This window comes from Xiphophorus hellerii, chromosome 5 (assembly GCF_003331165.1).
Source record: "Xiphophorus hellerii strain 12219 chromosome 5, Xiphophorus_hellerii-4.1, whole genome shotgun sequence".
In the NCBI taxonomy this organism is placed as follows: domain Eukaryota; kingdom Metazoa; phylum Chordata; class Actinopteri; order Cyprinodontiformes; family Poeciliidae; genus Xiphophorus; species Xiphophorus hellerii.
The window spans coordinates 21,058,213-21,075,917 of record NC_045676.1 but is presented as its reverse complement, the minus strand read 5'-3'; the positions used below and the strand labels follow the sequence as shown (position 1 = coordinate 21,075,917).

The 17,705-nt window shown below is 39.2% G+C and overlaps 1 protein-coding gene across 1 annotated transcript in view; it reads left to right on the top strand.

Moving 5' to 3' along the window:
• Nucleotides 1-275: 275 nt before the first annotated feature.
• Nucleotides 276-17,705, top strand: part of LOC116720185 (xylosyltransferase 1-like) — a 108,660-nt gene continuing 91,230 nt past the window's right edge. Inside the window, exon 1 of the mRNA XM_032563311.1 lies at nucleotides 276-3,118. Within this exon, the coding sequence (XP_032419202.1) occupies nucleotides 2,822-3,118 (297 nt within the window). The 5' untranslated portion in view covers nucleotides 276-2,821. The remainder of the gene's footprint in view (nucleotides 3,119-17,705) is intronic.

Sequence of the window (17,705 nt, the reverse complement as noted above, 5' to 3'; positions counted from 1 at the left end):
CAGTATCAAAAGTAAATTATATTAAGAAAATGACGCCAAAGTCTTTGATGAATCCAGATTCTGGATCTGTTCCCTAACTGAGTAACAATAAAAAGTGCTGGAAATGAATGCAGTTCTGAAGCTTGCCCTTTCAAAAAGAGTTACTTTCAAGAAGATGTCCTACACACTGTCAAAGAGCTATATTAGGCTCTGAATACTTAAGAAATGTCAATGTAAATTGGACTTAGTAGTAAAGATAATCAACAAAGCACTCCGAACAGGAGGACGGCCTCTTTTATTTATGTGAAATGTATGCAGATTGCTTGATTGAAAAAAAAGGAACAAAGTTAAACTGAAAACAAGAAAATTGTAAAAGCCCTTCATTCATTATAAACTTATTTATGTAGCTGACAAGAAGGAAAGGGGAAGGGTGATGAGCTGAAACCTGAAAGCTGGAAAAGCACTGCAGAGGCAGTTGACCTCATACTAACTCAACACAATAACACTGGAGGTAATATATGAGCCAACAAGGATGAAACAGTGAAAGAAATAAGAAAATGATGCACATGTAAAGAAAGACATTACTGACAGCTAAGTATATAGAACTCAAATGGTGAAAATGGTCAGCTGGAACAAGTGAAAACATCATTTGAATTCACAACATATTCAGAATTCAGTGGCAACTTTTCTGAGGCTGAGTTTTGTAGAGCAGTAGTCTTCATTCCTACATCTGCATGTTTTAGGTGTTTCCCTACTGCCACTTGATTTAAATGAGGTGTTCATTTATGGATTTCTGCAGAACATTATGGAATCTTGGGGGAGGTAATAATGACCATTTGATGATTTTGGACACATCCAAAACATGCTGCCTAGTGTTCCCTTAGGAACAGGGTTAGGGAACACTTCCATTGGGAAATGATGAGCTGTTTGTATCTCACCTGTTGTAGACGACCATCCAAAGTACCTCCCATATTTGAGCTAATGGCCTGTCACCGAGGGGCCAAGTCTGAAGCAGATTACTGCCATTTTACAACAGATTTAGTCTAATTAATGTTGGTCAATCATTACCGATAACAAATGTGAAACATTTACTACAGAATGAGTATAAATGGGCAACGAGTATTATTTAAAACCTACTTTCTTTACTGATGACTTGAGAACATTAAGCTTTTGTTCCACTGGCATTTGCCTCTATCAGATGTCTTCTGTTTTTTTTTTTTTTGGTCACAGTTAAGTGTTCCAGATGATCAAACAAATGTTAATTTTAGACAAGATAAAGAGAGTAAACTACAGACTGAAATTATGATTTCTTATATTGAGGGAAAAAAAGTTATCCAAACCAAGCTGCCCATATGTTTAAAAGTAATTGAATCCCAATCTTAATGACTAGTTGTGCCACCATTGGCAGCAACAAAGCCTAGAATGTGTTTGCAGTAACTGGTGATGAGTCTTTTTTACATTGCTGTGAAGGAGGTTTGGCTCTCTTGTCTATGTAAAGCCTGTCTAAGGGAACGCCACTGCATCCCAATTGGATTTAAGTCCAGAACCTGACTAGACCAAGCCAGAAATGTCCATTTATTTTGTTTTGTTTTGAAGAATTTAAAGGGGGAATTGCTGGTGTGCTTCATTGTCCTGCTGCATAACCCAAGTTCACTTGAGACTTAGGTCAAACTGATGACTGGATATTTTTCTTCAGGGCCAGACAATAATTCATACAGTTCCATCAATAACAACAGGCAGAAGTTGTAAAGCAGCAAAACAGTCCCGAACCATTCCACTATCAACACCATGTGAAGGAATCACTGCTCCCTGTTCATTAGTGGTTAATGGCTGTTACTGCAGTTCCCTTGAGCTCCAAAGGATTGGTTAGAAATCACCTTCTCTCCATCTGATGTAAAATACTTTCTCATGCATTTTTGAATTTCTTTAGATTAGGTCATGGTGTGTTGATGTTTCTTTGTTGGCCTAATGAAGTTATATGGCAGTGATCAGAGCTGTTGTTTGACTTAGCTTTGCAAAAAACATCATGTTCTTCCCAATTAATTCACGATTAAAACCAATAAAGAGGTTTAATTACGTTTAATTAAAAAATGATTATTTTTACTTTGTGGTTAGGTTTGCTTGGGTAGCATTTTTTCCACTTAATAAATTAAGTTGGCATTTTAAGCAGCATTTTGTATTTGGTCGGGCTATCTTTGCTTGATGATCTAGTGGTTGCTTCTTCAAATAAAGAGGCAACCTGTAAGAGAGAAAATCCTTTTTACCTGACTGAAGGTTTATTGGAGAAAACCCCCCCTTTTTTTTGCCGTTTAGCCCAATAGAAAGTTGACTGATATGAATTAATAAAGCTGCCCAAGGCAACATAATAAAACTAGGGACCCCACAGTCAATGCCTCTATTGACATCAGTTAACTTGACTGTCAAGAAGCCCTACAGGCCCAGTAATTCTGCAATTTTCTGCCTTCTAATAACGCAAAGTGAACATTTCCATATTTGCAATTACCTGTACGTATTTGATATTATCCAAATTCTTCTTTTGGTAGATTAAAACGTGGACTAATTTCCGTCTCACGGAGATTGAACTGGAAGTGGACTCCAAGCGCCCGGAGCATCACTTCTGTCGGGTTTCACCACACGGTGGCCCCCCTGTCTCTCCTTCCCGACGCTCCTCCTCGCCTCCGCCGCCACCATAAAGCTCAGCCTCCCTCCACCAACACCACCACCTCCTCCTCCTCCTCTGCCTCCCTCAGTACTTCCACTCTTCTCATCCCGTCTCCCCTGCTCGCTCGCTCGCTCAGAGCCACAGACGCTCCTCCAGCTCTGTGCAGCGCGGCGTGCGAACATGGTCGGCGGCTCCTGTGCTCGCAAGCTGGCCCGTCGGTCTCGGTCCGCCCTGATCGCAGCCCTCACCGTGCTGCTGGTGCAGACCCTCATTGTGTGGAACTTCAGCTCCCTCGACTCCGGCGAAGAGCGAGAAAACGCAGGCTCCAGCGTGCGAGAGAAGAGGGACCGGGTGGCGGGCAGCAGAGCCGCCGGCAGCGAGTATCTCCAGCGCGGAGACCAGCAGCAGCGGCAGCCCGGCCAGCAGCAGCATCTTCCTCCTCCGGGGAGGGGGACGTCTCGTCACATACAGCAGCCGGTAAGACAGCAGCGCTGTGACCGTGTGGTCGCATCTTATGCTCGGTGTAAAGGACCTCATCGGGGGGAAGGATGTAGCGGTTGGCAGGCTGGGTAAAACATCTTCGGCTTAGATCTCTGGTTTTTTGTGTGTGTGGAGACAATCGCTCTGCAGGGCCTCTGAATGAATTTTTGATCGTTGTCGGGCTCCTCTGGAAGAAAATGATTGTCTTACATGAGCAAGATGCAAAGCATGCTCCCTTTTAGTCATCCAGTGCATCTGTAGAATGAACGCCAGACTTCCTTTCTTCACAGGAAAAAAAAAGATATGCCAAAGCAGAGTGGAATCAGTTCACTCCAGGGCAGTGTGGTTGCAGGGAAGGGCGAAAAGGGGAGAAAGTAGGGGGGGAAAAAAAAAAAATCCTTTCACAAGATAGCAGCTGTGAAGATGCCTGGACAGCAGAGCCACTGTCTGGGGTTGTAGTCTATACCTGTCAGGGTCTATTTGGTATTTCAAGTCAACAGTTTATGCACAGCTCAGCAGCACTGTCTGGGCAATGCCAAACTGAAACATAACCTAATTTGCAGGGTTGGTTTTGATGAGTGCAGAGGAATTAGAGTCGTCAAATTAAACATGAGGACAAATCTTCATACCTATGAACAAATCAGCTAATACCGCAGTTTCTGCTGGGTATTAAAAAAATCTTATACTTCCATCCAGTCCATTGACTTTTTCTTGCTTATTTTTAATTTCACAACAAGTTGTTTCGTTGCAAATTGCATAAACATGGGCTGAGTTTGGCTATTTTGGATGAAATTAGTGTTTTTTCTTTAAGTCTTTCATATGCTTTGAACATGAAACGGAACAGTCTGTGTCCTTTCAATTTTGTTGGGTCCTATGACTCATACCATAGTGCTGTTTTTTTCCTCTTTCTTTGCAAGTTAATGTCTATTTTATTTGCATATTTGAGATAGGTTAAATAACTCTACTTTTTGACAACTCCAGTCCTTAAAGGTGGAGCTGAAACTGAAGGGAACCCAGAGGGCTAAAAGTCTCCGGTACCTCCGGATTTCCCATACTAGGTCTTAAATTTGATCAATCAATATGTTGAGTATGGATTATTCATTTATTGCTTCATACTTCATCTATTTGTAACAATAAATCAAGCTGGTTTATTGGATGTTGCCTCTCTCTGTTTGCTGCTTATCTGTGTAATCAACTCCAGAATATAAAGGAACTCATTTCATTGAGCAAATTTAAACAGATGTTAACAATTTTAGAGAACTAAATATCTGGATGCAAATATTTTAACTGTATTGAACTATTGCTTGTGTCACTGGTCTCATTTGAGTTCTGGGATATTTTTAGTGACATTTTGTAACGTCTAACCAATTTTATGAGTTTTTTAATTGCTTTTTAGTGCTGCCTTTATATGCTGTCTTATTTGCCAAGGCAAGCTTTTAAAATGATATTTTAGGATTCAAAGGGCTTCCTTTGTTAAATAAGGAAAAAATTAAAACAACTAAATGTTTTGGCAATCACAGTAGAATTGTTCTTTGCATGTCCACTATAAACTCAGAAGAAGTGTATATTTAACTGGGTTTGGCTTCAAGAAAGGAATTTCATTAGTTAATAAAACAATATGCAGCTGTATATTTAACTTATTTAGACTATTTTGTAAGTTAAGCTATAAAAGGAATATGCTATTTCTCAGAATTAATAACATTCTTAAATATAAATAATACATGTCACAAATATTTTGAAAAGTTTCAAATTTAGCATACCAAATCTCACTGAAACCCTGTCATTCATTCTGTTGTATCTGTTTTATTAGCATTTAATAACATTGCTTAATGACAACTAACAGGCTCCATTGAAATGTTAGCATCTGTACTATAGACTACATTCCTTAAATCTAATGAATTTTTATATCACATTATTAAATCATCACTTCTAGACTGAAAAATTAATTGTACTTAAGTGTCATGCACCTCTGGCGCCCAGGCTACATGGACTTGTACGACACGCCACATACAAAACAAGATGGCCGCATACAAATCACATGCTCCACAAAAACACCATTACATTTTTAAACACAACCAGCAGCACTTGTTTTCTTCCCCAGGCTTTACAGACAAAAACAAGAAATGAAAAAAATTACCCTATCATACATCAGACTTAATATAGCATCCCCAGATAACCAAAATGCATCTGCATTACCTATTTTTATCTATTCAAATAGATAAAAACTTAAATCATAACGACAGCAGAGAACCAAGTGATACTGGCGACAGGGTCATTTGAGGCACCAGAGAAGCGAAGGCTGGCCGGTGTGGTCTGACCTAACAGCCGAGCTTCTGTAGATCAGGTTACTGATGAAGTTAATGCTGGTGCAGATGAAAAGCAGTCAGATAACAAAGTGCATCGCAGTTTGTTGGGTATGGCATTACATAGTGGTGTGGATTTATCTGATACACCAGTCTACTCTTCATTTGGATCTTGAGGGAAATTAGGAGAAATTACAGCACATTAGGGTGTTGTTATGATGCGCTGCATTGAATTACTGTGCTGCACATGAATTACATAACAGCAACTCCGGATTAGTCATGTTAGAACCTTTTCATGCTGCGTCCACACTAACTCATCCAGTTGTGCTTCATTGTTAAAACACCTCTTTTTCTTTTCATCTATTAGACGTGGGCGCTTTGCTCATCTGTTTCAGAACGTCAAATCTCTTTGTGGTTGAGAGAAACCAATCAGGCTTTGCCATGTCAATATCAGTGTCTTTCAGATCTGATCTACAGATTCCAGTCATTAATTCTAGGAATTATATAAAAAAGGAAAAAATGTGCTTCATGTTCTTTGGTAAATATAGTAGAATTGAATAGAACACAAAATGAAGGAATGTCAAGATTACAGAAGATGTATGCGTCAAATTAAATACCCCTAACACTCACCTAAAATGTAGTTATCTTTTAGCTTTGATGCATTTAACGATTAGGAAAAAAATACCGTAGAGATGCTATGATCAGACTTTTCCTGTCTGATCATACCAATACCAATTATAGGTTTTTGTGGAGATTTGATTTGACCTATTGATTCTTCATAAGGACTATACCACATCAGAGGTGAGAAAAATGTGATGGAGGATTTTCAACAGAGGTAATAACTTTCTAATCCACCAGAAAACAATGCCTCCAGGACATATTACATAATATATTGTATTGAAGAACAACCTGAGATGTAATGAATTTAAAAAATAGGAAGTAAAATTTTGAGATGCACCAGTCAGGCTTTTCTTGGTTGATACCGAGTTCGGGCTTTCTTTGAGAACTTACCAGCTGTTTCCAATAATGACAGATACAGAACTTATTTTTCCGACTGTAATACAAACATGAGAAAAAAAAAGTACTGCAGTGTTCCTAAATTAAAGTAACAGATTAGAATCCAACATAGAACCAAAAAAATTAAGGATTACTATTTATGAATCATCTCTAACTTTTATCCATTTCTTCTGAAAGTCAAAAAAGTGAATCATAATACAGGTTTTTAGTTGATACATCGATAGATCAAAAATTGTGAAAGTGCTTCTTCTAGCATGTATTTAACAGGAACAATAATAAGTGTTTTCAAGATTTGATAGGACAATCTGGCCGTTTGACTCTGGTGATTGATTAATTTATCTCTAATACAATTTTAATATGTCACTTTTCAACAACTCATGGACAATAAAGGAAAAATTGACAGATTGATTGGTTTATCTCTTAAGAATTTTGATTGTAAAATCTGTACCTGCTGATCTCTTATCAGAGCTGGTCAACAGGAAATTAGGTGATGTTGATTTCTCACTGATTTATTGGAACATCTCTAAAAAAAATATATAAAATTTCCACAGCACCTAACCCTCCGATTACTGATATGAGCCCGTAAGGGGCAGATTAGACAACTCCCGTCTCTGGCTCATTCTCTCTACACTGTATAGTTCTGTAACCTCCAGATTCGACATCCACATACTTTCTCCTACCTAATCACCGTATTTTCATTCCCTCTTTAGTTATGAGAAGCATGCATGTCTGAGTGGATCTCTGTGAGTTGGCAAGGCCGCCTTGCCTTGTGTAAGACTGCCGCATGAGTGCCAACTGATGCTATATGAGGCAGTGCGTCTGAGGAAAGTTCGAGCAGCAATTCGATCCAGAACAGAATGAGCCAGGAGCTAGACTTTGACAAAAGGCAGCATTTCTACATGATAACTGGTGTTACATGGGAAAATTATGCAGATCTTCAGATGTGTCATCCCAGCAGGCAGAAGCCACAGCTGTCATTAGAGCATATTTCTTGTTTTGTTGTTGTTTTTAGGGAATTTCTCCTTGAAGAGTGTGCAGAGTTTGTGTTTTCACACATGCTTTGACTACCTGTTGAGCATTTATCATCCCCTAAAAGTTCCATATTTATTAATTAGCCTGTCGTCTTTATTCTCACATCCATTTATTACAAGAGTTAATGTCACAATTATTATTAATAGGCTTGTAAGGGTGTGTGTGAAGAAAGAGAAACATGCCCTCAGCAGCAGATTGAGGAAAAGCTATGAAAGTCTACACATCTGGCCATCAGCAGTTTCTTTCCATCTGTCCCAGCACTCCACTCATATTCTGTCATGATCCCCCTCTCCCAGGCGTAGCGGGAGTTCAGGCTCACTCCCGTTGTTAAGATTTCTCCTCTTAGTCATGGTAATACGTGCAACATTAGCCCTGATGTACATGTTTTCCATTGCATCAAGTTTTCCAAATGGTCTCCTATGGCAGTAAAGTCATCACCAGCCATCTGGTTGCATGTGAATTTTATTCTTCTTTTTAACTGTTTCCACAGTATAATAATGGCACACGTCTGCCTTAACTACAAGTGATTACAAGTTATAATATTAGGAAGTTTGTTCTTATGCCACAACACACTCAGCCAGACACTTGAAAGGTGAAGGATTTGTCTCTGAGAAGAATGGCTCACTGACTGAATCCAGAGAAATACAAGCGCTGTACTTTGAATACATGTAGATTTTTATGTACCTTATTATTTATTATTATTTTGTACCTTTTTAAGGTCATGTCATAATATCACAGAGGGATGCATATCCAGAGTTTGACTAGATCACTCAAAAATGTTCATTTCTATATTTAATTTTCTACCTGCATTAGTATGCTTGAGTTCAATAAAGCTCAAAGGCTGATGGCAAGAGATTCTCCTTCAGGATTTTCCATTATAGGTCATCATCAATTTCACTACCATTACCATGTTTGACTGTGGATATGAATGTTAAGAGACACAAACCAAACGGTTCAAAGATGTGCTTAGCTGGAGTCCCAAAGATCATTCATTCACTTCCTCGGCTGCCTTTGCTAAAACTACAGGCAGACTATAATTCTAAAACAGTGCAGAAAACATCATCGTTCACAACTTCTGTTCTTTTTGTTCTACCTGCAGTAAATGGGAGAAAGCTCAGACTCTCTGTGAAGCATCCTCTTTTTTCTGTTTTTCTCTTTCTTCTCTGTGCTTCCAAAACTCTTTGGCATAATTGGCACTAATTTGCTTTAGAAAGAAAGAAAATGTACTAGATGTTAAATATTACGTTGGCTCACATGATCTTAGAATCTATTAGCACACTTGTAATGTGATGATGACATTTAATTCATATGAGTTAGTGTTAGTGATATTTGCTGCAGAAAAGAGATTGTATCATCAAGTAACCTCCATTGTGAGAGGTGAAAATACTGAACAAGTGTATTCATCAGCCTATACTGAAATATAAGAGTAAAATAGATACATGGATAGACATGTTTAGGCAAATAGAACGCAAGTGACCTCAAAGACTGACAAAATTAACATTAATAGATTGATTGAAAGAACATAACATACAAGGATTATTGTTAGTTTTAATAATGCATAGTCTACATTCAATGCTTCAATCTCTTGTAACCATTTATCCTCCAGCCGCATTCACAAAATGATTCATCCCAGTATGTCTATGATCACAGCACTGAGTCACGCTGACAAATGCATACACACCATGTTTCCACTAAGAAAATGATCATTTTGGCCTTCCATGGGTAAATTGCTTTGGTCTACTGTGTGAAACCATTCCCCTGGAGTCCTTGAATCTCTGGATTTTCATGCAACACTTGTACCATTTCCTGTTAATTTCAAATTACATGACATTAAGGTGTGTCTCGTGTGATATGGAAAATCTACCTTTTAAATATGTACAGTCAGTTTATATTTCCCTTCACAATTTCTGTTAGCACCAGAAGTTAAACACTTGGTAACAAAAAATAGTCTCACAGAAGGTCGAAAGGTTGTAGTATAAGTACTTTGATTTCTGCTTCACAATCTGTCTACCGCTAGATGACCACTCCCAAGTGCACACACAGGTTTTCATCTGTCCCATTGTTTCTCTGGATAAAATAAAGGTAGGTCAGGGATGGTCTTTAATAGAAAGTGAAGAACATAATACTGCTCAAATGGGGTATAAAAATATTGAAAACTTTCCTCTTGTTAGAAATGAACTTAGACTCAAGCACACTTTGGTAATGTCACAGTAAAAAAAGTCATACTTACTACTTATTCTAAAGAATACTTGATAATATTGTTGATGCTACAATTTTTCTTTTAAAGCATAGTTTTCTAAGTGAACAAAATTGGAAAATATAACCAGTAACAGTTTGAGATGATTTTTATTGAGTTAATTAGTGTCTGTCATGAAACGGTGCGGCGTTGGTGGTGAGGCAGAGGCAGCAGACCCAGGTATGAAGAATATGAAGATTTAATGAAGAAAAACCAGGCAAAACTACGAACAGCAGGCACATGGAAACACTGACGACACAGAAGCTAACATTGACGAGGACCCGACGAGGAACAAAGAACACAGGTGGAGTTAAATACACGGGAGGGTAATCACAGAGACGAGACACACCTGGGAACAATCAAGGGGAGGACAGGACAACGAAGAGACTTACGGACACAGAAACTCTAAATAAACACAGAAAAACACAGATCCTGACAGTGTCATGCCAATAACAAGTTGGTAATACAACAACAATTTAGTATGAAAAAGAAAAACCTCAGTGATGCATACAGCAGCATACCCATGAGGGCAATAGCGATACACTAATCTCATTATACGATATGCGATATTCTGTTCACAATATGATATTTATTGCAATATTGAGCAAATGATACAATTAGTTTTTTGCTTGCAAAGTCCCTGTGAAATTGCCAAAAGAAGTTTACACAAATCAGTTTAGGAAGGAGTCCTTTGAAAACTACAGACAGTACATGGCAGGAATTACCAAAAGTCTTGACTGAACTGAAGGAAGGTTCTGTTTCTACTGTTCATCACAGTTCTGCAGATGATGGCGATGTAAGTACATAACGATGTGTTTGTTTTGTATTGTTGTTCCACACAAACATAATATGTCAGCTAGCATTTGCTAACGCTAAATGCTTCTCCTCTGTCTAACCTCGCAAATATATTTTTTAAAACAGGTTGCATTTGAGCAAAAACACAGGCTTTGTGCTGAATTTTTGTGCTTTTGTGTCTGCTTTGGGTTAAAGACTACTGTGTGTTTGTTTGTAGCCATTTTGAGGAGGTGCTAATGTAAACACTGAGTCAGGAGGGCTTGGCCAACAGCTCATTTGCATAATCATGATGTATCCCTAAAACAGCGCATTCCTTAAGGAGCTCAAAACAGGCAGAACTGATCAGGTGAAATCTCAATATCTGGGATTAATTTTGTGTATTAGATGCTATGAACATGTTTTGTACAGCCCACAGACCTATCCCACAGCTTGTTCTAATATAGTGGACCTTTAATATCACTTGTTTTATTACTGACCATAATAAAATTGACTCGTATTTCTAAGATTTTTAGAGTGGAAGGCTTATCTTGTCCCCGATAAAGGCAATTTAGGAAATTTTTTAGTATTTTTTATAATGAAATATTGAATATTTTGATAACAACCCAAAACATACTAAAAAGTTTTCCTCTGGGGGGCTTTACCGTACAAGTATAAGGAACAACATGGGTTGGCTTACATCCAGGCTTATTCCCCGTTGATCTGATGTGCTATGACCCTAAAGAAGGCATTAATGTAAAAAATCACTATGCAGTGTGGCTGAATTAAAACAATAAGCGTGGTTAAATTCCTCCAAAAAACTTAACAAATTATTGCAAAGTTTTTTTCAGAGTTGCTGTCACCAGGGCCTGCACAACCAATTATTATGAAAAAAGCTTACTTTTTCAAATACTGCCTGGTTGGTATGGATAGGCTGAAAAGAAATCATTGCTATTTGAAAACCATCTGTATTTTCTCATGTTATCTTTGGTAATAAAATTAGTTTGATGATCTTGAACACTTAATTGTGATTAAAAAAGCAAAAGCAGAAGAAATTGCCTTTCAAGCAAATTCCAAGTTGCTGTATTTCTGCACAAGTCTTATTTTATGCCATCTACGCTAGAAGATGGTGCTTCTTTAAAGTCAATTGTAAATTTAAATAAATTGACATCTTATCTGTTTAAACAGACAGCATTAAACTTTGTTTGAGCTGCCTTATCTGCCTTTTTGCCCAGCCGACAAAGGCTCTGTGGTTTGTGTACGCCCATTCTTCCACTGAGGCAGAGGGAGAATCTGAATCCTGCAAACAAAGCCTAATATTAGGCTAATCATCATTCGTCTCCATTCATTTGAGCAATTTGTTACTTCTCACTGACGGTGGCAGATCCAACCTGTGCAACGTATTTCACTAAAGTGAAACAAAAGCCCGCCATTGTCTGGTGTGACATTTTTAATGGTGTCATTATTTAACGGCCGGCGTTTTCATTTATCATGAAAGGGCTTTCATTCACACTGTAATAAAGCTGCTTTCCCCCCCCCCATCTTCCCCTCACGTCAAGTCCACTTCATTCTCACACTGCCATTCCTGGGGGTGCCGTTTGTTCCTGCTCCGCTGCATGCACCAGTCACTGTCAGCGCTGGGTTTCGTAATACATCAAAGCCACTCTCAGTGTGGTAATTGGCATTTAAATTGGCTCTCCCAAAAAGTAAATCGTTCAGACGTGAGCATGAGTTGCTCTGCTTTAAACAAACCTTTATACACACATGATTACGGTCCTGAAAAAACTCCCCAAGGAGACTGTGATTTAAAAACTCTTAATGGCCCAATCTTTACAACAATAACGTGTTATTCTGTAAAAATCCGCAATAAGGAGAAGAGTAGAGTGCAGCCTGCCCATCCATCAAAAACGTATTGTGGTTTTGAACACAGAGAGCCTCTTTTCCAAGTGCCATTAGTCTGAGAGAGGTTGGCAACATATTCAGATCTAAAGGAAGAAGTGTGCACCTGAGAGACTTGAAAGAGACTCCCGGAAAACCTAAAATACTTTGATGCTGAAGTGTAATTTGTACACATGACACAGTCCTTCGTGCCGCAACAGGAAAAACATTTTATCATTACCATAATGCAAAACCCCTGTCATGTTACTTTGCTAAGCCGATGCCACTAATGTGAAAACTGTCAGCGTCAGTGTGGAATCCTGAGTGTGTGAAATGATGTGCAGAAGAGCACCGACGGAGTATCCAAAGCAACTCAAACACAACAAGCCACAGACTTCCCTGCTAAGCCCATTGTGCAGCACAGGTGCTGAATGGACTCTTCAGTGCACCATGCATGCATGCCATCTGTTCGCAGTATCGAAAGACTCCTTTTTCCCGTCTTCCTCTGTTTCTTTGCCGTCATTGTGTAATGAGACAACAGCCATTCAACAGGTGTTACGCTGCTGAAAATACTACGCATGTCTTTGCAAACAGAAAACACAGGGGAGTGACTCACACAGTCCGGTCAATTATATTGACTCCCCGCCTGGGCGATGAGAGCGGAGCAAGTTCCATTACCATATTATGGTTAATAGGGCAAATGGATAACTGCAGCATCGAGTTAGGAGCAAAAACTGTGTGTCGAGGATTTAACGGCAGAGGGTGTGTGCAGTTATTCTGCTTGGATTAACGTGGTCTGTGTTGCACGTGTGGGAAGGACTTCTGCTGCCCTTCTTGGTTTGAGGTTTTTTACGAACAAGTAATGGTCGCCACGTTCCATAGGAAGAAAAATAAGTAAGAGTTTTGGTTTTAGCAGAAATTGTGGAAAATTTTGATTTTACAGACTTTATGACCAGATTGGAGAGTTATTGGAGTATTTTCTAGGTCTCCATACATATGGAACATGAAGTAAATTGAGGTATTTTTGAGCTCCATATTTACATGGAGTTACATAGTAACCAGTGTTGTTCCCGTAGATTCTGTAGAAGACATTAAGGTTCTTGTTGTCCATCTGTCTGTTGTTTGGCACATGTTCTCTTGGTTCCTGTTCCATTTCTCTTGACTGCAGTTGAAAACATTTGAAAAAAACAGATGGATCAGTAAATCAAAAGCTTCCTCATTTAACTTCTTCTTTATCGCTACGGGAATATTTTCCTCATTTACTGTGGAGAAAGATTCTGCCATAATCATTTACCAAGACACTCAATATGTGGAGCTGCACAATAGGCTGATTCATTGTTGTCGTTGCAAAATCAGTGCATGCAACAATGACTACTTGGATGAAAATGTTGGTAGATCGTTATACTTCAAGTAACATTCATTTACCCTCACATGCCAATATGTTTGGCCAAATGAGTGGGACTTTTGTTCTTCTTGATGCACAAACTGTTCATAAGTCTTATTGACAGAAATCCCAAGTTTCATAGAATGGAAGGAGAGGAGCCAAGAAATTGTTGCTGAACCATCCTTCTCCCATTGTCTTCTGCTTAACCCAGGGTGAGATCATAGAGGCTGCAGTCTAGGCTGAGAACACAGTTACATGTTTTGCTAATTTCTAAAACCCTACCAAGACAGGAACACTATTAGGCTCCAGGTAAAGCCTCATCCCCAGTTCAGGAAAGAGCATTCCATGTTTTCTGGCTATGAACTATGACCTCAGACTAAAGAGGTCCTGACTCTAGTGATCGCTCTAGTGAATGCTACAGGTCATGTTGTGGCCTGACCCCTTCCTGGTGCTTATATGACCCAAGCAGGAAATATTTTAGTTTTGCTTGTCCCTTGTGCAGTTTGTGCACAGCAACATGCTCACAAAAATGTATTTATAAAACGATTTTTCACAGATTTAGTGTAGATAGTTGTGGAAGAGCCCCACATTCTCTTGCAAGAAGCTTGTTTCTCCAATCAGGTCTTAACGCTTTTTTGTGCTTCGGTGAATCTGTGTGTGCTCCAACCTCAGCATGGCGCCTTTCCTATGGATGATTTGTAAAAAATCAAAGATCGTAACTATAGTTAATTTCTATCCTGTCAAATCTACTCCAACAAAGCCCAACATTTAACACCAATTAGATCTGCATCCCTCTGTCCAATATCCCTCTGTGAACAAACAGCCAATCCTCACATAATACCAGCGCACACTACTGTCTCCTGCCTCCTAGTTTCCCCATACACACACACATCCTCTGCAACCACTGTTGCAAATGGTTTCATTCTCCGATACATTATTAATGCATCATCCAGATGAATGAACCTATATTATACTCGGTGATGACAATATTCTTGCAGGTAAGAGGCTTAGCAGGCAGCCCTGGAAGACACACACAGGCGAGATAGGAGGTATAGTTTTTTGGGCTATTGGTGGTGAAATAGAAATTTACATAAAGATCCATTACTTAGTGCAGCGCTAAATGGTGGCCCAAGAAATATTTGAAACATCGTATATATACAAGGATTTTAAGCTCTGTCACGCAGCTTTTTTTTTATGGATGAGCTGGTAGGAGATTCTCACAGTGTGAAAAACCTTAGCTAAAACTATAAGTACAACTGTTCACGGTACTAACAAAAAGATGCAGATAAAAACATATAACAGAATGTAATTGCCTTTATTTTCAAACAGCCGAAAAGTGTAGCAACCTCTTTGAGCCAGCAGTTCAAGGAGAAACTTAGTCACTTTCTCTGGGACCTGATTGAAAGGACTTTAAACCGTAGGATTGATACGAGGGGAACATTTTGAGGTTCTGAAACCCTTGTGCATCTTGATTACGATGAGTGGCCCTTGTCTACTTCCTTACCTGCTAGCAGTTTCCAGATGATTCTTTCAAATAGAGCTCTGTTAGCAGAACAGGACTGTTACCATGAGAACATTTCTCTCTGTCTGTCTCTCTCTTGCTCGTTCTATTTTTTATTAATGGAGTCCCACCACTTGCAGAGAGAGTTTTTGTTTGATGAATATAGCTTATTTCCAAATGTATAACACAAGATCAAAATTTTTTCTTTTTAAATATTTTGTATTATCTTCTACACACTTATGAGGGAAAGTGCTGACTTGACAGTTGTTCAGCGAACACCCACTAACTAAGACACAAAAGGTACATGAATAATTTCAATGGAAAGTTATTTGGAAGGTAAAATGTGGTGGAAAGAAATGCATAAGTTGAGATGACAACATTATTATACCTCCGTTAATCACCAGCTCACACTGTTTTGGCAGCAAAAGGAATAACTGTTGCGTTTCTGTTTTTGTAAGTAATGTAATACTGTGAAACCATTGTTTTGTTTTGTTTATTTTACCAAAGGTTATCATATTGTAATAATCTCCCATATACAATCTAACCACAAACCTAAATTAGGTTTCAAGGCCAAGTTTTCAATAGCTGTAAATCATGCTTTTAAAAATAGACTTTCACATTGTAATTATGCCCTGAAAATGTAGGATTAAACTAATTTATTTCAGAAAATGAGCTATTTGAATGAAGTGATTCCATGGGAGCATAAAACATGAGAATTATTGCAACTAAAACACAGCATGACTCTAACTTTCACTCATGCAACACAATTAAAATCAATCCGCTGTTATAGTGCTGCTTCTTACTTATTCTGTGGCAAAGTACAGATTATTTAGGAGAGGATCTTGCAGTTTTCCGGTAATGGCACATAAAATGTAAGTGAATTTTCCCTTTATGGTGTTGTTTGTCAAGTTTGATGTGATGAGAGGCTGCGGGTAATGTTGCTAGAAGTGACAGCCACATATCCGTTTTCTTGCTGTTTCTTTTTTATTTTTTTTGCTTTTCTTTTAGCACTGATGACTTATAGTAAATCTAACATCTCTGCTATGTCCCCCGCAGCATTCCCCATGAATAGTTTTGTGCAGTAGGTCATTAGACAGCGTGGAGCGTGCTTGTCTTTCAGCTGTAATAGTCGCATGTCACTGGGGAAAGAGCTTGACTGCCCTCTTCTCTGAAATCATCGCAGCTCTGCCTCATTCTGCTCCAGTGACAGGCAACGTGCTGATTCACATGTACAATAGAAATGCACATGAACTTGTAATCACACCCACGCAGACTAATGACGCCGAGCATGGGCCGCTGCCTTGCTGCTCCTCTCTCAACACATCATACACTAATCTCGGTGTGCTACGTTGTCCTTAAGCGACGGGGAGGGGGACCGTGGCAGGAAGTGAAAAGGCTACATGGCTCTGCGGCAAAGACACAGGCCGATGACATGTTGGCTGGGCAGAGATAGAAGCGATCCGGCCTGTCAGGGAAAGCTTTTGTCCTTCCAGTCCCGTGGAGCACAAGGAGAGGAACTGACAGCGGTGCTTTTCTTCCTCTTCCTTCTCCTCCCTTTTTTCTCTCCTCATCACCACTGGAGTTGAATACCAGAAACCCCAGAAGACTTGTCTCAGTGATTAGAGGGAGAAAGTGAGAGCAGAAGAAAGGGAGAGAAAAAGAAAATGCCGAGAAAAGAGAGAAACACACATATACATATACGCAAGACGGAAGAAAGCTGGAGGAAAAAGGGTTTGAGGGGGAGAAGAAAAGAAAAGATAAATGTCTCATCTTCCTTTCTACAAATCCGATGTTGACTCAAATCCAGGCGTAATCCGGAGGGGGGGGGGGGGGGAATAACCCGTTTTTGGTGTGAAGGCTTGTTAGCATTGCTTGGGTATGGATATGACATTGAAGACTTTTTTCTGTGATCACACAGAGATTATGCTTTAAATTGTTTTTTGTTTGTTTTTGATTTTTCATGTTGGACCTTTGACTGTTAACAACCAGATGGTAGAAAAAAGGTACAGAATCAGTAGACAAGACTCAGTTGTTCTAGCTTCACCCACTAGGACACACAAACATTACTTCTTGAAGGTTTGGACAGAATCTCAATTCTTTTGTGGACCATGGTTCTTACACAGTCTGGAAACGTCTGGACTTGGATGTGAATGTTTTCCAGGTCTGGAAGTATGAGAACATAGGAGTACACAGAAATGTTTGCATTTCAAACTTTTTTCCCTATTCAACTCTTTAAATGTTGTCCTTCCTTTTGTCCTTTCCTCCCTCCTTCCTTGGCCTCTAACTTTCATCACTTTTTTGTCACTTTTCACTTTTTGTTCTCTTCTTTCTTGTCTCCTTCCTCTTGTCCTTACTTTTATGTATCTTCCATACTTTCTTTTCTGTGTCCCACCTTTCTTTTCTTGTGGTCTTCTTTCCTTTCGTTCCTTGTGTCCTGCCCAGATCCCATCCACCCTTTTGTT